This window comes from Ranitomeya variabilis, chromosome 1 (assembly GCF_051348905.1).
Source record: "Ranitomeya variabilis isolate aRanVar5 chromosome 1, aRanVar5.hap1, whole genome shotgun sequence".
Lineage (NCBI taxonomy): Eukaryota > Metazoa > Chordata > Amphibia > Anura > Dendrobatidae > Ranitomeya > Ranitomeya variabilis.
The window spans coordinates 514841742-514866334 of NC_135232.1; the positions used below are offsets into that span (position 1 = coordinate 514841742).

General features: G+C 38.9%; 1 protein-coding gene across 10 annotated transcripts in view; it reads left to right on the forward strand.

Annotated features, from left to right (window-relative positions):
• Window positions 1-24593, forward strand: part of PTPRS (protein tyrosine phosphatase receptor type S) — a 721726-nt gene that overhangs the window by 358358 nt on the left and 338775 nt on the right. For 9 of the 10 annotated variants that reach the window (XM_077253515.1, XM_077253506.1, XM_077253534.1 and 6 more), the window contains exon 6: window positions 13235-13345. In XM_077253515.1, the coding sequence (XP_077109630.1) occupies window positions 13235-13345 (111 nt within the window). Of the gene's footprint in view, window positions 1-12350; window positions 12369-13234; window positions 13346-24593 lie in introns of all 10 variants that reach the window. The other variant, XM_077253581.1, reaches the window with a different exon arrangement.

Sequence of the window (24593 nt, forward strand, 5' to 3'; positions counted from 1 at the left end):
AAGCATGCAAAAAGTAAAAAAAAGTTTTTAAAAATATTTAAAAAATAATTTGCCACATTCAAAATAAAACAATAAAAAAAAATCAAATATACACATATTTCATATCACCGCATTCAGAATAGCCGATCTATAAATAAAAAAAAAGAAGTAACCTGATCGCTGAACGGCATAACGAAAAAAAATTCAAAAGGCCAGAATTACGTTTTTTGGTCTCCGCAACATTGCAATAATGGGCGATCAAAAGATCGTATCTACCCCCAACCCCAGATCTCTAAAAATGGAGACGCTACAGGCCTCGGAAAAAATCACCATTTTTTTTTTTAAACACATTTTGGAATTTTTTTTTCACAACTTAAATAAAAAAGAACCTATACATGTTTGGTGCCTGTGAACCCATAATGACCTGGAGAATCATAATGACAGGTCAGTTTTAGCATTTAGTGAACATGGTAAAAAAAACACAACAAAAAACAACTATGGAATTGCACTTTTTTTGCAATTTCACCACACTTGGAATTTTTTTCAGGTTTTCCAGTGCGCAATATGTTAAAACCAATGGTGGCGTTCAAAAGTACAACTCTTTCCGCAAAAAAACAAGCCCTCACACGGCCATATTGACTGAAAAATAAAAAGTTATGGCTCTGGGAAGAAGGGGAGCAAAAAACAGAAATTCAAAAAGTGAAACACCCCTGGTCATTAAGGGGTTAAATAGTAGCTTTACTTTAAAGTAACTTTTCAGAATAATCTATCCTTTCTGTGTATATGAGGAATAACACTATTTCTCGCCACTATAAGACATGTCACCAGTTTTTCCATTTTTAGGTTCTATCTCTTAAATTGCAACTGACTCTATACCAATGGAGACTAAGGAGACTAACTGATATGATCTTTCCCATATATTGCACAGCACACAAAGAGATGGATTCCTGCTCTACATTCTTTTTTGGTGATCAAATAGAGGCAGCAGTAGCTGGAGGAAATCATACAGCAGTACTGAGCAGTAGAGATGTGAATCCAGCTCTAGTGTGATGTAAAAGACTTGTTAGAAAGCTTTGCACTATATTTTTGTTTCTCTCTCTGTGTTTCCTCACTTTGATGCTCATGCCTCCTCCCTTCTCCATAGATTATAGTAGGAAGTGTTACCTGACACCTCACTGTTGGCAGTCTTGTGTTGACCAAAACAGATTTTTTTTTTTTAGAGTGGTTGATATGTTCATAAGTTCAGAAGGCTAGGGAGAGAGGAAGAAATAGCCCGTAAACGGAAAAAGAAGAAAAATTCTCTGATAAGCTGTATTATAAAGTGTTATGGGCCCACCTGGTAAGGTGGATTTTCAAAAATCATAGGTCAAGGTGATCAGCAAAGGCCAAAGGCTATGATGCAGCATAACGGCTCTTGACAAATGACACATGAACCAACCAGTAAGGACAGGAGGTTATGGAGGACAGCAGACAAACAAGCAGAGCAGGCAACACAGATGAAGCAGAGCCAGGTTTGCGGATACACATCGGAACAGTAGCTGTATAGCAAACTGGTATCTTCCAACAGTGATGTAGTTAATCACAGGTCTGGAAACTTGTATATTCCAGCAAAACAATGGTTAATCGCAAGGATAACAGTGAAGTTAATTCAGGTTACTATGTTCCAGCAGAGAAATTATTAATAGCAGCGATGTATGCAAGCTGAGACTTGTATCAAAAACATGATTAATTGGAGGAAAGAAGTGGAGCTTAGGAAAACTGGAGACTCGCTGGAAGAGATATGTTACCTTGATTGCAGAGGCCAGATTTGAACATCACTGACTACAACTGCAAGAAGGTGGTAATTTGAGTGCTGAGAAGTGTGGACAACATCTAGTAAGCTGGATGGAGATTGGAAATAATTCTGGTTCTAGCATGGAAGTGAGAAGTAACAAAGGAAATTATAGACACCTGGCTAGATTTGAGCTAAGTGAAGCAGTAGAAAACGGTGACCAGAAAAATGCCCACAGGAAAAATGCCCACAGGAAAATTGCCCACAGGAAAATTGCCCACAGGAAAAATGCCCACACGGAAAATTGCCCACATGGAAAATTGCCCAGATGTGCTTGATGGGAGACAAGTATGGATATGCTACAGGCCATGATACCATATTTGGGACATGCAGGCTGCTCAAAACATGAGCAATATTCGGCCTGATGTTGCGCAGAAAAATAACTCTTGAGGCACTGTGGGGAAATGGCCATACCACTGGTTCTACAAGTGACTCAACAATGTAACAATTAGCTGATAGCATAACTACAATGACAACTAGAGGGGTCCAACTACCATATGTTATGCCACCACATACCATAATCCATGGAGTAGGACTGGTGTGATGTTCCTTCGTGAAGACTTTTTCATGGTGTTGCTCACGTGATCTCATAAGATTTGAAGAATGGCAGGTTGTGATCTATTCTGAAATGCAAGTAAAATTAGACAACACATACCAAGTCCAAGGAGTCAACACAAACATTATCTACACAAACCATCGGAACCATCAGAATTGCATGACATTGGGTTATGAGCCAGACATCCAGCTACAGTTGTGGCCAAAAGTTTTGAAATTGACATAAATTTTGGTTTGCACAAAGTTTTCTGCTTCTACCACATCAAGGAAGCAGAGTTACTGGTTGCTGCAAGTGAACAGAAAACATCCTGAAACCTGCAGGTGGACGCATAGCAGAGGCAAAATAAAAGTCTTAAAGAAATTCAGGAAGCCGCAAGTGGACAGGCAGTTGAAACACATGGGAAAAAGTAGATGTCCTGGAGACCTCAGACAAGAAACATGTGGGAAACAGTAGACATCCTGGAGACCTCAGACAAGCAGCAAGAGGTACTGTAAATAGGTAGCAGAGCCACTGGAAGCTGTAGGCAGAGCAGAGACCTACAGGAGACCGCAGACAGGTAGCAGAGTTACTGGAAGCTGTAGGCAGACACATAGCAATGGTTCCGAAAGCCTCTAGCGGACAGGAGACATCCTGAAAGCTGCAGGCAAACAAGTAGCAGAGGCAAACTAAAAGTCTTAATGAGGTCCTGAAAGTCGCAAACAGGCATGAGCCATCCTGGTAGCTGCAGGCAGGCACATAGTGGAGTTCCTGGGAGACCGGGAACAGGTTGTGGTACACCAAGAAACTAAGAGACTTACAGTGGGTGCGTAAAGTATTCAGACCACTTTAAATTTTTCACTCTTTGTTTCACTGCAGCCATTTGATAAATTCAAAAAGTAAATATTTTTCTCATTAATGTACACTCTGCACCCCATCTTGACTGAAAAAAAATGGAAATGAAGAAATTTTTGCAAATTTATTAAAAGAAAAACTGAAATATCACATGGTCATAAGTAGTCAGACTCTCATGGTCATGAGTAGTCAGACCCTTTGCTCAGACACTCGTATATTTAAGTCACATGCTGTCCATTTCCTTGTGATCCTCCTTGAGATGGTTCTACTCCTGCTGTGATAATTTTGGTGATAATTCTAAGCGGTATGTGTGGAGAAAACCAGGCACTGCTCATCACCTTCTCAATACAATACCAACAGTGAAACATGGTGGTGGCAGCATCATGCTATGGGGGTGTTTTTCAGCTGCAGGGACAGGACGACTAGTTGCCATTGAAGGAAACATGAATGTGACCAAGTACAGAGAAATACTGGATGAAAACCTCTTCCAGAGCACTTTGGAACTCAGACTTGGCCAAAGGTTCACCTTCCAGCAAGACAATGACCCTAAGCAACTCTGTGCCCATTCTTGACTGGCCCAGTCAGAGCCCTGACCTAAACCCAATTGAGTATCTCTGGAGAGACCTGAAAATGGCTGTCCTCCAACGTTCACCATCCAACCTGACGAAACTGGAAAAGATCTGCAAGGAAGAATGGCAGAGGATCCCCAAATCCAGGTGTGAAAAACTTGTTGCATCATTCCCAAGAAGACTCATGGCTGTTCTAGCTCAAAAGCGTGCTTCTACTAAATACTGAGCAAAGGGTATGAATACTTATGACCATGTGATATTTCAGTTTTTCCTTTTTAATAAACTTGCAAAAATTCCTACATTTCTATTTTCTTTCAGTCAAGAGGTGTGCAAGAGTGTACATTCATGAGAAAAAAAAATCAACTTTTTTGAATTTACCAAATGGCTGCAATGAAACAAAGAGTGAAAAATTAAAAGGGGTCTGAATACTTTCCGTACCCACTGTAATACCTAGACACAGTTGTGTGTCTTGGTAGGCCTTATTTAGGCCTTGGTAGATGATCATATGAGATCAAGCTAGGCCATCTGGAAAGATGTGGAGCACAACGTAGTTCAGATCCAGAGTGAGGGAAGTACAACCCGGATCTGTGATAGGTGCGTAACAACTCAATTGGAGAAAAAACAACCACATATGAATTATCTCAGGATGTTTCTGTTGTTGGCATGAAACAGGACTCCTGGTAGAGCTTACCTCTTCTCTGGACAATTTCTTCTCCAGATGTCAGAAACAGTCTGAAGGTGGCTTTATCAGAAAAAATAACTTCACCCCAGTCCTATACAGTCCACTGTTAAAGGGTGTTATGGTGCAGAACAAGATGTCAATGTAGGCTGGAATGGACACAATGTAAACCAGAGATTGGTGTGGAGTCCTCATGGGCAACACCATAAAAAGGCCTTCACAAGGGAATGTGTCAGTGTCCCAGGAGCCATTTTTCAACACGAGAAAGCCAGGCCACATGTTGCTCATACTACACAAAGTAGCCTAAATGTGCTACAATCTTTTGAAGTGTTCCTGTTCTTGTCTTCCATAGTGCACATTTAGGGCATCATTGGTCAGTAATGGCAAAGGGAGCTGCCAACAACAGCAGTGCATTCAGTGTGACAAAACTTTTCTCACAAAACCATTAATAACTTCATTAATAGCATGCCAAGGCATGTAAGTGCATACACTTTTGTGTGGTGCTCATATTCAATGCTGGATACTGAATGAATAGAGATGTTTCTTTTTGGTGTAGCAATTTCAATGTGAGGGTACATTCAAATGACTTCAATTATGACCACCAATAGATCCATCAGATGACATCTCTGGAATAGCTATACAGTTTTCACTAGGTGTCTTTTGATTTAGTAGCATCAATTCCCTTATTACCATCAGTTTAATTTCAGATTCATCCACCTTGGCATTTATCGTGTTTTGCTACCTCAACCTCACAATCTGGAATTTTTTCTATTTTTTGAGGGTTTCCATCAGTGCATGTAAAGAACATGACTGCAACTGTGAACACTTGGTTTTCTTTTTATTGTGACGCAACCAACAAATAGGACAAAATAAGTGAAAACTTCAGTATGCATAAGTATTCACCCCCCTAAAGTCAGTACTTTGTAGAGCAGTAATTACAGCTGCATGTCACTTTGGATAAGTCTCTTTGAGCTATCCACATCTTGCTGCTGGGATTTTCGCTTATGCCTTCAGCTCCTTCAAGTTAGATAGCTTCCTCTGGTGACCAGCAGTCTTCAAGTCTGACCACAGATTCTCAATTGATTTAAGGTCTGGTCTTTGACTAGGCCATTCCAAAACATTTACACATTTCCTCTTAAACCACTTGAGTGTTGCTTTACTAGTATGCTTTGTGTCATTGTCTTGTTGGAAGGTGAACCTCCATCCCAGTCTCAAATCACTGACAGACAAAACAGGTTTTGCTCTACAATATCCCTGTATTTCGCAGCATCCATCTTCCTATTGACTGGGACCTTTTTCCCTGTCACTGCTGCCAGAAAACATCTCCATAACATGATGCTGCCACCACCATGCTTCACTGTGGGGATGGTATTCTTGGGGTGATTAGCTGTGTTTGTTTGGTGCCAGACATAGCGTTTACCTTGGTGTCCAAAAAGTTTAATTTTGGTCTCATCTGACCACAGCACCTTCCTCCATACATTTGGGGGGTCTCCCACATGTCTTTTGGCAACTTTAAAAAGAGCCGTACAATTGTGTAAGTAAAGGTTTTTTTTCTGCCCAATCTTCCATAAAAGCCACCTCTATGAAGTGTACAGCTTATTGTGGTGGTATGGACATACACTCCAGTCTCTGCTTGGGAACTCCGCAGCTCCTTTAGGGTTACCTTTGGTCCCTGTGCTTCCTCTCTGCTTAATGCCCTCCTTGCCTGGGCTGAGAGTTTTGGTGGGTGGCCCTGTCTTGGCAGGTTTTTTGTGGTACCATGTTTTTTCCATTTGTTGATAATGGATTTGATGGTGCTCCCGTTTGGAATATTTTTGTAACCCAACCCTGAATTGTACTTCTCAAAAACTTTGTCCCTGACTTCTTTGGAGATCTCCTTGGTCTTCATGGTGTTGTTTGGTTAGTGGTGCCTCTTGCTTAATGGTGTTGCAACCTCTGTGGCCTTTTAGAAAATATGTGTACATAGTGATAGTCCATACAACAATTACATGGCACACAGGTGAACTTCCTTACACTAAGAATGTGACTTATGAAGGTAATTGCTTGCACCAGAAATTTTTAGGGGCTTCATAGCAAAAGGGGTGAATACATATGAACGTGCCAATTTTTAGTTATTTGATCCCATCAATTTAATTTATGCCTATACTTTCCTCACTTCTGTAACTTTAGTTAGTTATTTAGTGCTAATGCATTACACACAAATCTAATGACAAAATTGTTTAAATACAGGTTGTATTGTAACAAAAGACGTAAAAAGCCACGGTGGCGGAGGTAGTGAATAATTTCACTAGCCACTGTACGTCAGGAGATTTACAGCTTTTAAATCTAGTGCACAAATACAAAGTGCACTTATCCTTTTAGACACAATAACATTTATGTATGGCTTAAAGGAGTTGTCCACTACTAGGATATCTCCTTCTTGATCAAAATGTTTGGCCCCCATAAAATAATGAAGCCTGTATTCACCTCCTGTGCTTGCGCTGTTCCAGGGGTAATGGCACTCGTGGTCCTGGGACTCCCGTTGTTTTGACACGTGATACCGGCACCCAATCAGGCACCCAGTCACTGTTCCCACCTTCTGACAAATCAAACATGAAGAGAAAGTCCAGGCTGCAGCTGATGTCGGACTTCGTCTTCCTGCTCAATTTGACAGGAGGCGGGGACAGTGACGTCAATGCTGATTAGGCACCAGCGTAACGTGTCATAACAACAGCACAAGAGCCCCGGGATTACAAGTGTAGACACCACGGGAACGGCGTCAGCACGGCAGGTGAGTATAGGCTTTATTTTATGGGGGTCAAGTGAGAGGTAGGAGAAGAAGTTGTCCAAGTGGTGAAATTTAAGGGCTACAGTCACACTGTCAGTATTTGGTCATTAGTTTACATCAGTATTTGTAAGCCAACACCAGGAGTGGAACTATCAGAGGAAAAACATAATAGAAACACGTCACCACTTCTGTATTGTCACCCACTCCTGGTTTTGGCTTACATATACTGATGTGAAATACTGACCAAGCCCAACACTGGTGTGACCGTGACCTGACAGTGGAAATTAGTGTAGGCAGCAAAGCAAAATTTGAGCTTTCATTTTTCCAGAATAGATTAAAAAAAAGTGTTTTTTTTTTTTGGTTTTTTTTAAGCAATTCTGTCACTTTTTCTTAAGGACTAGGTTTTATTCATAAGGCCCAGTTTCTGTGGCCAAAAGTAAGTGGCTTATAACAGAAATGCATTGCTGTGTTCTGGCCATGCTAAGAACAGTAAGTGCTGTAATTATATTTTTGAAGCCAAGCAGAGCTTCATGACTGCGGCCAAAAGTGTAATTTACAGTTTTTATCCCAGGTTTGTCAAGTTTACGTGAAAAAAACCCTGTGTTTTCTTCTACAATTGCCTCTTTGTATGTGGGTCTCTGCATTTTCCTCATTTAATTTATAAGTCCTGACATTTTCTAGACAGATCAGGAAAGTATCAGATATACTGGTATATTGGGGGAATCATTCAGATCTATCTATTCTACAAACTATAGTATTGTGAGCATGTAGGGCAAGCCCTGAATAGTTCAATAATTAATTAATTATCTACTGGTCTAATGTTTGTGATTATACTTTAAGGGGTATTTTCATGTTATTAAATTGTTTTAATAAGTCAGCATAAAAATAAGCACGTTTGAAATTGACTTACTTTTTCTATTTACTGTCATTCTCCTGCAGTGATTGCAGTGAGAGCTTTTCTCTTACATAGTGTACAGCTGGTTTTGATAGAACTTGGCCACCAGTCCCTGGCTGAGTGTGTTACATTCCAGGAGCAGAGTTAACTTCTAAAATTCCAGTCATCTCTATACAGCTCATTGATTTCCATACATCATTTTTGTACTCCGTGTACCACCTCTGTCCGGTACCTAACTGGTTATCAGTCTTGTAGAATCACAATACCTCAGTATCCAAAAACAATAGTTTCCAAAGGAGTTATCCTAATCATGACTCTTACTTTCTGAACCATTTCCTTGTTCAAAGTCCCTGTTATCTCTATGTGCAAGTATATTGATGGCAGTGTGGACCTAGAACAAACACTGACAGTCCTGTTAATATTTACTAGCTGAATGAAGTTTCTCTCTGGAACTGTCAATCAAGGAGGATCATCTGCTCCCAAAACAACCAGGAAGGAAAGACTGTAAGCAGATTTCAGAGCCCTGAACTGCTCAAGAGACAACTTGAGAATACCCTTTTAACAAGAAACCTTTGAAGTTTTGAAGCTTGTTATCATTCACATTATATACACAATGTGTATTTCTCCGAACTATCGTGTTGCAAACAAATGAATAAAAAATAATGAAGTGGATTCTGTTTCCCATATCAAAGCCTCCTGGTTCAGTAATCTCCCTTCCTTATGGCAGATCTTCCACCAATTGTGGATGGGCAAACAACTGCTTTTTTTTTTTTCTTTCCGGAAACAAGTGTTCCTTAAAATGTTGATGCTTACTTTAAAAACCTCTATCCTCCCATGCAGTATTTTTACCTTTAAGCCTAAATTCCCTGCTTTATTAACTATAGCTTTTCCGTATTAATTTACTATATGCCAATGTTTAGAAGAATATTACCAATAGGCACACATTACTGATATTTTTTTTATTTAAATTTGCATATGTTAGGTTATTTTATATTACCGATATAATGAAAAAGTTACTATTAAAAGATATTTACTAATGTATCAATAACATTTACTTTTTGTTTTCAATTCTCATTGATTTTGTGATAGTAGATATTTTCATGATTGGGGAAGCTAAATATCTTAAGTAAATAACTGACCGTAAAACTGGTAATTTTAGTGAATCTATTAAAAGACAAAAGAGCAGTAAAAAAATAGTCAAAAATAAGTTGTCCATGCCTACATTGCTAAATTGAAGTCAGGATAGACATTTCTACAGAGATACGATATTGGCACCAACATATTGCGTAGGGAAAATATTTTACTGCAGCTAGATTACTTCCTGCACCTTGTTTTTCCCTATATTTTGATTGGTAAATTACATTTGTTGAAAATGGCTATGGTAACATGAATTTACTGTTATAACTTAAGAGAATCCATTTTTTGTCTAAATATATTCATGGCTATATAAAAACTTTATATTTACAGGCACTTATCAAATAGTGTGTAACAGGAAGTTTTTTTAGGGTAGATTACATTGTGAGGATCGCTAATAATTTTTGGATATTAATATCACTGGTACTGTTAATTAGAATTTTTACAATACATCTAAGTTGAGTATATCAAAAAGCACATTATTTCTAACAGAAGCTCAATACATAGGGCATCTCAGTATGTGAATAACAAACTTCAGTTTGTAGGGAAAAATGATCAAAATGAACAAAATAGATTGATCTAGGAGCTATTTGCTTTCCAGAAAGAAGCTAAAACTGTTAATAATCTGTTCTTGGGATTGTTTGACATTTAAAAACAGTATTGATGTGCATTCCCAATGATATAACAGGGCACTACCTCAGTTGTTCAGATTTTTTAAAGTCATAAATTAATAGAATATGTGATTACTGTATGTCAGAGGCCTTCTTTTAAATACAACAAGATAGCCATAAGAAATTTTACACTCGCTATTTTCAGCAGAATACGGCCACAGTTCAAAATGAATTTTTACCAGAATTCTGTCGTAAAACTCATGAGTGTTGCCAAATTTTTGCCACTTTAGGTGCTTCTACCCAGTCCTGGCCAGCTCCACCTACTTTAACAAAAGTAAGCAGAGATGGGGCAGGATGGAATATGGCAAAGCCCAACCGACAAATTCATCAGAATTTACTCCACAAACAAATGTGAAACTATGCTAGAAAACTCTGTCAACCCCAGGCTGGAGTAACATTTCTCACTATACTGTCAGCGGCAATAGATAAGTCACAGCCATCATTCTGTTGTCCAGGCACATTTGGTTATAGTAATACTGAGAAACCCAGGAAGCAAGGCACCAGACGCACTCCATTGGTAACTTTATTGGTATGGAAAAATCACAGTACTTCAACCACACAGGACCTTTATCCAGCCATAAAAAGCAAGGGCTGGATAAAGGCCCTGCACAGCCGACATGTTCTGATGTTTTCTGTGCCCTCCTTCCTGGGTTTCTATGTACTGAGAGAGGCAGCTGTAAGCATACACCAGCGCTTTGATTGACAGCGCAGTGACGGGACATGCTTACAGCTGCCTCTCTCAGTATAGCGAGTGGTTCTGTGAGTGGTGAAATGGGTTCCAACATACTGTAGGTACTATATAACAATTGTAATGCAATGTAGGAGCAAAAGAACTATGTCACCCTTTTTCTCAAAATCATTTTTTTTATAAATTTTTAGCAATTGTAGAGATTCGTACTCACTCCGCTGCGGTTGAGGTAGGCACAGGAAGCGGTATTGCTGAAATGTCTAGGCAAGTTTATTTAGACTGCATGAACCGCCCAGGATAGCAAACAAAAGACAGCCTTTTCCAAAACAAAGTGAAAATATAAAGTAAAAAGTATTCACAATACATTGGGTCCACCCGCTCAAGATAGTGTCCAGTTCTTTAGCCTTTAGCACAGCCCAGCACACAGGAGATCCACATATCTCCAGCTCTAGACACTGAATGAGACACTCGGCCTCCATTTTATCTGCCAAACCAGCAGTCATTCTCACCCATATCTTATGACTGCTTGTCAAACCCGGCCCTGGAGTAGCCTAATAACTCTCACAGCACTATATGTGCTGGAGCATGCTTCCGAGCTCACATCACCGCCGCTAATAACCGCAATGACACATCTCCCCTCAAAGACCCTTCCGGTGGTCATCTTGCATAATATAAAACAATAAACATAATACAAATTAGACTGCATAAGAGAAAACATACAAATTAAGACACATAAGCACATCAGAAGCCTTTGTAGAGGGAAAAAGGAAAGACAGAAGAAGGAGAGAGAATACGGTAGTGTAGGTAGATTTGCGTATGGTGCTAAAGTTTGTACACCCTAAATCAGACATTGCTTTATGTGACTAATACTCCTGTTTAATTTGCACAGATTTAAACATTTTACCTTATTTATTCTAGCAAAGCAAAATGTCTGCTTCCTAAAGTAATCTGGCAGGAGTCTTGTACTGTGATATCTGCAGTCCTGCCAAGTGAGCATACCCATTGTTTACAGTCTTATATCCCCCCACCCACTTGATAGAGCAGCAGAGGACATTTTGTGGTCTGCGTCGCAGGTCATTTTTAAGACCAGCGTTATCACAGCGTGGCATGTGTTACAAATTCACAGTTTATTTTTGAAGCCATGATTTTCATAGCAGATCCAGAAATTCTGTGTATCGCTGTAAATCTGCCATATACTTAATTTATCCTCTGTGCGCTGCCGTTATTCTTCCTGGTCACTTGGCTAAATGCTATATCCATTAGACCCTCTCATCCTCATTTAGTGTCTGGTTGTATTGTGGGCCCCCATGACTTCCCAACTGACTGCTTGTTAAGGATAGCACACCATTAATATGACACTATTTGAAAATGAAAACATGAAGCAAGACCATTACTACAGGGCTAGTAGGAATGGCAATAGGGCACAGAAGGTTAACGTGGTATATTGCACATTTTTGGTGGTAAATGGCACCACTTTGCTGAATCAAGATAGTGATAGTACTGGGGCTTACCGTTGTTTCATTATTTCATAATTGCTGCATTTTTACATGTCAGAAATAAAAGGAAGTCCACAAAATGGCTTACGTATATTCATTGACAGATTTGGTCCTACTTTATTCAGATTAGGTTTTTTGAGTGTGTGGCTAGAAGAATTTACTCCTGGATACGGGGCCCTTATTTTTGGCTGTGTGCCTGATAACTAAATGTAATTCCTCACCACTGTCACTTTTTTCCTTTGCTTTCATTACAGAAAATACACCAATTCGAGGTAAGGCATTTTGTAAAATGCAATTTCCCTTTGAGTTTTGGACCTGACTCATTCCTTTTGGTCTTCTTACTAGCTTATCTTAATCCTTATGTTATTTCAGTATTGATTTTCAGTTTGCTCAGTCTATGAATATGCACTTGCCTAACTTGGCAGTAGAAGACTGCCTAGTGTTCAGTTTAATTTGGTAACTTTCACCTTACAGTCCAAGCTCGGCTATCGAACAACATTCACTAACTGCGCTACTTGGTATTCAGTTTTTTGATGTCACCATCATTTTTGTTATCTTTTACTAATTACAGTTGGAACATGAACTTGCACTAAAAAATAATGGTACATGGCAATGGTAAACATTTGCTCTAGTCTTTGTAATTATAGTATATCTTACATATGCATAAATTGACAATATATGTCTCGAGCCCTCATTCCTACTGCAAAAACGGTCTCCAACCAGAGAAGGAAGAAAGCAGCATGTAGGAACCAGACCATGGATAGGATATCAGGTACATCTTCATTGCACTTCTCCAAGCAGAGACTCCATTTCTTTAATTTCTAAAGTTATGATCTGTACATTTTGTATAGAGCACAACGATGTGATTTTTATTGCAATTCACTAAAATAGTAAGTAGCTTGTCAGTCGTATCTAAAATGTTGGTAATCATTTTAAAAGCACTTATTTAATTAAGCTGCTTATTGCTTTCTGTGAATAGGTTCTTCCGTTCCATGGCTGATGACTGCATAAGCTATGTATAGATCGCGGTTTTAGCAGCAGGTTCCTGCGACAGTTCCTCCAAATTAGGATACCAGAATGACGAACAAATAAAACCTGACCTTAATGGTTTTTGCTATTTTTTCTTCTTCCTTTGCAGGTGCCTTACAGATTGAAAATAGTGAGGAGACCGATCAGGGAAAATATGAATGTGTGGCAACAAACAGTGCCGGAGTTCGCTATTCTTCACCTGCTAATCTTTACGTGAGAGGTAGGGAGCAGCAGAGCTCTGCACGCTGGTAATGTGTACAAACCGAGGGCTTCACCTGCCCTTGGGGCCTAATGTCATTGACGGCTTTACCTTTTTTTCTTTAAAGATATATTAATATGTATCTGTTACCATTTCTACTAACAAAGTAGGGTAGTCTATATTTATTTATACACGCTGAAGCAAAAGCCAAGATTGTTGATTTAACACACCCTTAATGTCAGTTAGTGAAATAGTATAATCAGTGCAGACGTGATTGCTATAGTTAAAATAGACATAAAACTTACATTAGCATTATTGGAAAAGGTGAGGAATATTTTCTTTCTAGTATTTTTTTCAGATTTGCTAAGGACAAGCTGTTTTAGTCTCCTAAAGTTTAAATATGTATCTAATAATACAGCCCCCTTTTTATTTTATGGCATAATAGTGAAACACATACTTATAGGTTAGGTACCGCGATAATGCAGGTGCAATGATTATCTCAAAGATTCCTGGTAGGTATGAATAACTCTTGGTTTCAGGTTGTATTGTTTGTCACAATATTTTTTATTGTATATTATTCTGGAAGCTCAGTGCAGTACAAATGAAGATGAATATATTTAGTCTTGTGAAACAGTAGGATCCCAAATTGGGCCGTGAAGGGAATTATTGACTGTTTATAATCAGTGTCATGCAAGCAGATTTTCCATCTTGTTGGGAAGTCTCCTTTGGCTGACCTGATCCTTCCATTTTTCTCGTTATGACCCTCACTGGTTTATTAGAGCCATGTGGCATAGGGAGAAGTCCAATAATGGGCCGATTTCTCAGGAGCTTGAGATATCTTCCTGATTATGCCTGCTAAAATTAAGCATGTCTCTAAGATCTGTAAACTTAGAAATGTACTTGTAAAAGGAGCTTCTATTTGAAGTCTTATTTATTTTTAGAAATTAATTGGTCAGTAGATACTGCTACTGTTGTTATTATTATGTTATTTAGGTAGGTCTTAATACAATGGCATAGACATATATATCTAAATATCTATATCTAGATACTTATAGATATACGGTAGCTATAAAGATATTGCCAGAGATTAGCTCAGAAGTAATGGTTATAAAAGCATAGTTATACTTAAGTGCTCCAAAACCGAAAGATTGGAAGAGATGACTTACTGACGAGCTGGATAATCTCCATCTCAAAAGAAAAGGGAAAGTTATTTGTTAATCCTTTGAATATATATTAATGGATTAGTCGCTTTGCAGCTGAAAGCCTGGAGAAGGTCTTTTTTTACTCTCTCTGTGTCTCCCCTATTTTTTCTCTTCTCCTCATGTCATTGTGTTCTGCATCAAACCCCTTAACATCCCTCAGAGCTACGAGAAGGTTGGTGTGTTTTTTTTTGTTTACGTTCTTTACCCACATTTTTACATTCTTAAAAAAAAAGAAAAAAGGAAAAAAAAGAAAAGACTAAAAAAATTCTATTAGTGAAGGACAGTGCAGCTGTCCATGGTCTTTGGGGATTGAGATGATATTGCATTGTGAGACCTCTCTATGCATCCTTTGGTAATGTTGCTGGGTTTTTGCACTTTTCGTCGTCATGGTTAATGGGTGCTTGGGCAATGAGCCTGATGCATGATAGAAGAATGCTACTATCTTTGCATGTGTTTTGTTTATTTTATCTGTATATGTGTATATATTTTTTGTTTTATTGTGGGTTTTTTTGTCCTTCAGTAAGCAAATTTTATTTTTCGTTTATTGTGGTAAAATGCATACATTTTTGGAGTTACTGCCTTGTGGATCTGGATCCTTGCAAGTCTTTAAAAATAAATAATTTTTATTATTTTTCCCCACCAAATATTTATTAAGTTATAACTTAACAAGTAGAACAATAATACACATGCAAATCATAAATTAATATTATAATTCTTATTATAATTAGTTTTTAATAAATACATTTTGTCCCTTTTAGCTGGTACTGGTTGAATTTTTTTAACATTTTTACAAACCTTATATGTTTAGGTTTAGGTTTATTTTGTACAATTTTTTTACATTTCTGGTAGCTATCTAAAGTTTGCACAGGGCAGGAACAAATAATAAAAATGCTACGTTTATATCAGTGTTTTACACTATTTGTGTATAGCTTTGTCTTTGCCTTAAAGAAAAAAATAGATTACACCTTGTGAAGTTTTATCTCTTTTTATTCTAATTTTTATGACTCAGACATCTCTGCCAATCACACAATCTCAAAATGATTATAGTAAATTGATGACATTCATCTATCAGTGGAAATCTTTGAACAAGGTGTAATCTAAGCCTCCGTTATCTTGTACAGGCTGCACATTATTTTGGCTCCCCTCCCTTCATCCCTTTCTTCTGCATTTTGGAATAAGACGGAATGATTCCTGTCTCACCAAAATGGTATTATAATATTTGTCTTCTCCCACCCTGTTTGGAGCCGCCGCTTGCTGACTGTTGGAGTGCAATGAAATAATTGGATTATGTTAGTGCTTCAAATGCTCATACCGCTATGTTTTTATTTTTGTTTATTGCAATTTATTCTATTTTACCATTTATTTATTTTTTATTTTTTTTTCTAATTCGGGGCTTGAAAATCAGTGGTTTGAAAATATAATTCTGTTTCAAAATTCTTTGCATAGCGAGAAGCACTCACAGAGTATATGCCTAAATATAAAGTGTGGAATCGTGATCACAAGTACTCGATCTATCTGTATCAAAGAAAGCATAAAAGAGTCATAATGGCCTGAATAGCTATACGAGAAAAATGTTATTATTAAGCAGAATTTGGAGCAGTCCCATCAGCTCTACTGAATGTAGACCTTTAAGAAATAATTCTCCAGAATTAATGTTTCTCACAAGAAGTGAGTATTTTCTAGAACAGACATGTCTGCAGACCTGACTATTCCTTTTTAATAAAGACAATCCTTAACTATATGCCTTATTATATATGGAAACAAATCTCTATACCTCCTTTTATGAACAAGAAAAGAGAGTAGATCTGTTTTGGCCTTAGTGAAGCGCTAAATTCTTTCGGGAGTGATTGTCTGGGCAGAAATGGCTTTTTTATTCTTAATGGCTGATCACCGGGGTTAGAAAAACCTGACCTACAATGGTAAGCTGATCATTAGCTTCGACGAGCCCTATTAATGCATAGACCACCACAATCTATATGCTTATGGTCCAGCTGTATAGAATAAAGAATCTGACACTGAAAAAGTCATACTGTGAAGAAGTTCCTTTTAATAGTGTGGTCCAAAACCAGTGAAACAGTCGGTGATGTTTCGGTCAAGCAGACCATTAGTGAAAAAAAAGCGTGCATCCGTTCCATGCAGAAGTAAAGCGGTAAAGCATGCCATTTTGAGTCCCAGATTCCTTATTCTATATATCTAAGTAGTGGGACTCTATCCAAGCACCAACCGTTGCTAGAAGTGTCATACTTCTTTGCTATATGGTCCAGATGTAGGACCTTGTGCCGCTTGCATGTAAATATAACACTGCTATTGAAAAGGTTAAGCTGACACTGGACTAAGCATTCTTGATACAAATGATCACCTTTATTCTCCGGCAATATAGCAGTGTTCTAGATTGGATAACATACTTGGGCTGTTTATTACAAGTGTTAAAATTTGTGTTAATCCTTTGTAGTTTACCTGTTACATTTATCATGTAGAAAGAAAGGAGAACACAAGGATAGTGACATTTAGATAGGAAAACATTAATGAAGCCTTAGATTTGAATGTTAGTTAAAGGTAAATTCCAGCTTATAAAATGTAGTATCCATTTGTAATTTTTTGGAAGGGAGTCCTGCTTACCTGATGATAAATAATTTTCACATAATCTGCCATTACATTACACTAAAATACCAGCCAAAAAAATAACGTTGTGGCAACAGCAGGGAATCCTGACAGTGTACAGTGCACACACTGTAAGGATTCAGAAGTCTGAAGTCACATATTGCAGGCATTCATCAGAAGATCGGACAAACCCTTTAATATAACTTCAACCTCTAGAGATAATTCATTTCCCTAGTGGTATAAATCCAAGTATAACTTGCAACAAAGCTAAATGGCTATCTCTGATCCCAGATGAATTAATCAGATTATCTAGTAGCTAAGTATTGCTAGGTTTCACTGTTTTGTAGCATTCCTGTATTACTTGCTGTCTGCATGTTATGCCAGGCTTTACACCAAGTGAAAGATATTGCTGCAATCTAAAATATGTTATCACGTAGCCCCCTAAATGTTTCACTGCACCAGTGGCACCCTCACGGGGTATTGAGATGTATAAATATGCTTCAAGAGGTAGGCTCTCTGGTTCTCTATGGTTGGAAACGCCTGCTTAATCTCAATAGATAGAGCATTGTGTCCGGCAAGGAAGCTGGCTGAATGATGACAGGAGTCTTTTCCCATACACATTGATAAGAGGAAAAGATGCCCTGTTAAAGATATACGGAGCTAATCACACGCAATAACCTGCTTGCCAGAGGATGCCGGACGTGTCTCTGATAAGACAAACAATTTGTTTTTTTGTTGTTGCTTTTTTTTATTCTTTTAAAGGTAGAAGTCTTTGAGTTTGATACCACTTAACCATAAATATATTTTATTGTAAGGAAATAATTTACAGGTAAGCAAAAAGTAGTTGTAATCTAATTATTTTACTGTTCACTAATTTTCAAGAAAATTAGCGTTCATGACTTGCACCATATTTGTCATGTGTTTTACATACTTTGTACACCGGAAACGCCAAGATGAGTGGCCTCTATGAAAAGAGGAGTGTCATATTGGAAACGGTCGAAGCCTCACGTGCTTCATAAAATCGGCTAAAGGTCCACGGCAAATTTAACACAAAGTTAGCCTAGTAGGTGGTGTAAACTTAGACTCGACAGTCTAAAGATATGCCAGGTTTATAAAACAGCATGAACTGCTATAATAAAGCTGGGGCATTTTAAGATTGAGTGGTCTAAGAATTCTGGAGTATTGATAAATCTGCCACATTGTCTTTTTAAGTTCAGTTTGTGGAAATAAGTGATTTATGAATGACAGCTCTTATATATATAGAGTAACTATACAAGTGCCCAGGCCAGAAACCATCCTATTAATCCTGGTATCAGTGTGACTTTGGGAACTGAGTTGTGATTGCTTCACGTTTATTAATTTATTTATCCAAAGAATATGAAATATAAATTGGAATATATGTCTCTGAATGAATATATAATATATGTATACACACTTAAAGGCTTTAAAGACATCAACAAACTGGAGCAAGTTAAGAGAAGAGCGACTAGAATGGTGACCGGTCTGCAAACCATGTCCCATGAGGAACGGTTACAGGATTTGGGAATGTTTAGCTTGCAGAAAAGAAGACTGAGAGGAGATTTAATAGCTGTCTGCAAATATCTCAAGGGCTGTCACATTGTAGAAGGATCATCTCTATTCTCATTTGCACAAGGAAAGACTAGAAGCAATGAGATGAAACTGAATGGGAGGAGACACAGATTAGATATTAGAAAAAACTTTTTGACAGTTAGGGTGATCAATGAGTGGAACAGGCTGCCACGAGAGGTGGTGAGTTCTCATTCAATGGAAGTCTTCAATCAGAGGCTGGACAGACATCTGTCTGGGATGATTTAGTGAATAGCTGCATTGAGCAGGGGGTTGGACCAGATGACCCTGGAGGTCCCTTCCTAACCTTCTATGATTCTATAACTTTACCCAAAATGTAATGAAGAATCAGGACAAGAAATTACATGTTCGCTTTTTAGAAAAAATATTTAAGGCGGTGCAGCTGAATGACTGCTAAATAATGAATCAAATGTGATGGCATTTTGCTAATCCAAATTGGTAATTTCCATAATTTGTTTCTGAAAACAACAGTGTTAGTATTAGCGACTGTCCATTAGTATTTATGGTACATCTACAAGCAGTAAAATTAACAGTGAATGTTTTTGCCTTTTTTTCATGGACAGTAATGTAGATTGACCATGTATTTATGAAAAACGTCTCTTACTGAATTTTGGGTCAGTTGAGATACTATTATGTCATTGCAACATTACTCCGCCTCCTCTGTCTTCATCCTTTGTAATTACATACTTTATAGTCAATAAAAATACTCTTAGGCTATGTGCACACGATGCGGATTTGCTGCGGATCTGCAGCGGATTTTTCCGCGCAGAAACGCTGCAGATCCGCACTGTGATGTACAGTACAATGTTATTCTTTGGGGAAAAAAAAGCTGTGCAGATGGCGCGGAAAAATCAGTGCGGAATTGCTGCGGATTTCAAAGAAGTGCATGTCACTTCTTTTGTGCGGATCTGCAGCGTTTCTGCACCCCATCCATGTTAAAATTCCGCAGTGGCAAAAAACACTGAAAATCCGCACAAAATCCGGATCAATTCCGCATAAAAACTGCACAAAATCCGCATAACAACCGCGGCAAATCCGCGGCTGCGGATTCTGCCAGGAGATACGGATTTTGTGCAGAAAAATTCTGCACCTCTTTTCCTATGTGTGCACATAGCCTTAATCCAAGATATGTTTCCCATATACCCATGTACAGGTCCTTCTCAAAAAATTAGCATATAGTGTTAAATTTCATTATTTACCATAATGTAATGATTACAATTAAACTTTCATATACTATAGATTCATTATCCACCAACTGAAATTTGTCAGGTCTTTTATTGTTTTAATACTGATGATTTTGGCATACAACTCCTGATAACACAAAAAACCTGTCTCAATAAATTAGCATATTTCACCCGTCCAATCAAATAAAAGTGTTTTTTAATAACAAACAAAAAAACCATCAAATGATAATGTTCAGTTATGCACTCAATACTTGGTCGGGAATCCTTTGGCAGAAATGACTGCTTCAATGCGGCATGGCATGGAGGCAATCAGCCTGTGACACTGCTGAGATGTTATGGAGGCCCAGGATGCTTCAATAGCGGCCTTAAGCTCATCCAGAGTGTTGGGTCTTGCGTCTCTCAACTTTCTCTTCACAATATCCCACAGATTCTCTATGGGGTTCAGGTCAGGAGAGTTGGCAGGCCAATTGAGCACAGTAATACCATGGTCAGTAAACCATTTACCAGTGGTTTTGGCACTGTGAGCAGGTGCCAGGTCGTGCTGAAAAATGAAATCTTTATCTCCATAAAGCATTTCAGCCGATGGAAGCATGAAGTGCTCCAAAATCTCCTGATAGCTAGCTGCATTGACCCTGCCCTTGATGAAACACAGTGGACCAACACCAGCAGCTGACATGGCACCCCACACCATCACTGACTGTGGGTACTTGACACTGGACTTCAGGCATTTTGGCATTTCCTTCTCCCCAGTCTTCCTCCAGACTCTGGCACCTTGATTTCCGAATGACATGCAAAATTTGCTTTCATCAGAAAAAAGTACTTGGGACCACTTAGCAACAGTCCAGTGCTGCTTCTCTGTAGCCCAGGTCAGGCGCTTCTGCCGCTGTTTATGGTTCAAAAGTGGCTTTACCTGGGGAATGCGGCACCTGTAGCCCATTTCCTGCACACGCCTGTGCACGGTGGCTCTGGATGTTTCCACACCAGACTCAGTCCACTGCTTCCTCAGGTTCCCCAAGGTCTGGAATCGGTCCTTCTGCCACATTGTTTCCTTCCAACAGACTTACCATTGAGGTGCCTTGATACAGCACTCTGGGAACAGCCTATTTGTTGAGAAATTTCTTTCTGGGTCTTACCCTCTTGCTTGAGGGTGTCAATGATGGCCTTCTTGACATCTGTCAGGTCGCTAGTCTTACCCATGATGGGGGTTTTGAGTAATGAACCAGGCAGGGAGTTTTTAAAAGCCTCAGGTATCTTTTGCATGTGTTGAGAGTTAATTAGTTGATTCAGAAGATTAGGGTAATAGGTCATTTAGAGAACCTTTTCTTGATATGCTAATTTATTGAGACAGGTTTTTTGTGTTATCAGGAGTTGTATGCCAAAATCATCAGTATTAAAACAATAAAAGACCTGACAAATTTCAGTTGGTGGATAATGAATCTATAGTATATGAAAGTTTAATTGTAATCATTACATTATGGTAAATAATGAAATTTAACACTATATGCTAATTTTTTGAGAAGGACCTGTATGCCTACCATTTTGTTGACCCAATAAACAGATCAAGTTTCAAACATTTTTCCTCAAAGGTCAGTGAGTGGGAGATTTTACAGTTGTGCTCAAAAGTTTACATACCCCAGCAGAACTTTTGCTTTCTTGGCCTTTTTTCAGAGAATATGAATGATAACACCAAAACCTTTTCTCCACTCATGGTTAGTGGTTGGTGAAGCCGTTCATTGTCAATCTACTGTGTTTTCTCTTTTTAAATCATAATGGCCAAGAAAACAAAAATACTGCCGGGGTGTGTAAACTTTTGAGCACAACTGTATAAAATAAAATATGTTTGTCAGCTTTGCTGTCACTTTTTCAATTGGCTTTTCGTGGAGTGTAGGCAAAAGATTTGTTCAGCCACTACACTAGCAAAAATGATGTTCACAGCACAAGCAAATGAGGTATAACTCTCTGATGCCACAGTACAATGGCCAACTTTCCTATATCGACTCCAATAAGAAAATGGAGCATCTTCGTCATGTCATATGTTTTTTGCTCCCTCATATGAAAAATGACATACTGATCGATAAAGTGTTTTTTTCTTAAAGGAGCTTAAAGGGGTTATACTGGAAATATATAAGCAAATTGGCTAAAAGCCACAGCCAGCTCACCGACAGCCACAGGTGCATGGAACTTCATCTTGACTGGACGTGTAGTAAGCAAATAAGAAGAAAAGGGTGTTCCAGCTCCTTAAAAATTCCAGTTTTTATTTATCCATTATTAAAATCAGTATGATAGGCACAAAAAATCCTCGGATCAAATGAACACACACATAAGTGCATCCATTTGATCCGAGGATTTTTTTGTGCCTATCATACTGATTTTAATAATGGATAAATAAAAACTGGAATTTTTAAGGAGCTGGAACGCCGTTTTCTTCTTTCTTGGTAATACTGGAAATACCTGAAAAATTCTGACAGCATGTGGTGCGCACACTGTTAGGATTCAGAAATCTGGGATTACTGCTGACTTTTAGGGCAGAAGACTGGACAGCCCCTTTAAGAAAGATGTGCGCGAATCAATGGGTGGTTTGTTATTGAGGTCAGTAAAGGACAGGTTAAATGACACATTATTAGTTACCAGTGTGTAACAATAACTAATCATGATGCTTGGTCTTTATTGTTCTTTTTCTCCAATTGATTCTTACCTTTAAAGAAAATGTCCTTTGTAGGGTTGTAGGGTTGGTGAAATAATCTGTTTCAGAAAATGGCACAGGGACTTGTCATTTCCAATTAAAGGGACTCTGTCACCTGAATTTGGAGGGAACAATTTTCAGTCATATGGGCGGGGTTTTCGGGTGTTTGATTCACCCTTTCCTTACCCGCTGGCTGCATGCTGGCTGCAATATTGGATTGAAGTTCATTCTCTGTCCTCTGTAGTACATGCCTTTACAAGGCAATCTTGCCTTACGCAGGCGTGTACTATGGAGGACAGAGAATGAACTTCAATCCAATATTGCAGCCAGCATGCAGCCAGCGGGTAAGGAAAGGGTGAATCAAACACCCGAAAACCCCGCCCCTATGGCTGAAAATTGTTCCCTCCAAATTCAGGTAACAGAGTCCCTTTAATATTTATCAATACAAAAATAAGTGTGCTCTAAGTGCCCTTTGCTTCTTATTGGTGTGTCCAGCATGCCCGTAGCTTTCCAGTAACTCGCATTTCTGCTGTACTTTACCAGTGTGCTGACATGAAGCCTAATCTTGGCAGCTACTTACCGTATTTGAAACAAATTTTGCTGAATGTTTGCTTTCCAGCATTTTAGGTGAATGCCTTCCTCTCTAGTTCATATTACAACTGGTACAAGACAAATATACTTTGGACACAAACATCTAGAAGAATAAGGCAATGTTCACATAGCATTTCACCCTTCGTTCTGTAGCTCCATTGGGGCTTAAGTCAGAACCCCCTCAAACGACGTCTTGCTGCAATCCTCGGTTTAGCGTATGTAGCTTCAAATAAAGTATGAGAGAGCACACTGTGATACTGTCAGTGCATACGCCCCACGTAGACCCCAAAGGAGCTATTGAGAGTGGGGTAAAACGCCATGTGAACAATGTCTAAGTCTTCGGGATGGTTTTAGACAAAGCAGGGCGCTGGGCAAAAGTTTAAAGTGGGGTCTAAATGCTCACATATTGCACCATCACACAGAAACATTTCTGTTGTATTTACATGCTCTGAGTTCAGTCCGCTAAACAAGCATGATCGACAATATTGAAGTCGTTCGACACTTGTTTCTCAGCCTCTTTAGGGTATGGCACACGTTCAGTAATTGGCAGTACTTTGGAGACAGCACATGTCAGCTGCATTCGAAGCGCTGCCGGCTATTGAATGTAGGTGAATCCGCATGTGTTCATTGAACCGTGCGAATTCACAGCATCCACACACAGTATATTGCAGCCCCACCACACACACACAGTATAGTGCAGTCTCCCCACACACAGTGTAGAGCAACCACCACACGCACAGTATAGTGCAGTCCCCCCACACAAAGTATAATGCAGTTTCCCCACACACAGTATAATGCAGCTCCCCACATACACAGTATAGTGCAGTCCCCCACACACAGTATAATGCAGCCCCCCACACACCCAGAATAATGCAGTCCCCCCACACACAGTATTGTGTAGCAGACACACACACAATATAATGCATATTCATACTATAATGTTTACACACAATATAATGCATACACACTCACACATACACACACAATACTTACCTCTCCTCATCGTTCCCCCACTGCTCTTGGCTTCTGCAGAGCCTCTCATCAGCTCCACTGCTGGCACACAGTCAGAGGCAGAGTGATGGGAGAGGGAGAATCACATGATGCTCTCTCCTCTATCACTGCTTTCAGCTGTATCGGCATCTCCGATGCCGATAAGTTGAATGCGCGATATGAGGGGGCCTCTGGCTGGGGGCCCCTGAAGGAGATCCAGCAAATGAACACTTTGCCCTGTTTGCTCAGTCAATTCATTGTGTACATATTAGCATTACCCATTTCGCTGCACATACCTAAAGGGATCTGCTCATATGATATTCTTAATATCATTTTGTATTAACAGAGTGGCTGATACTACAGCTTGTCATGCTGTTCAAAACGAGGTCCTTTATGTTATAGAGTCAGTG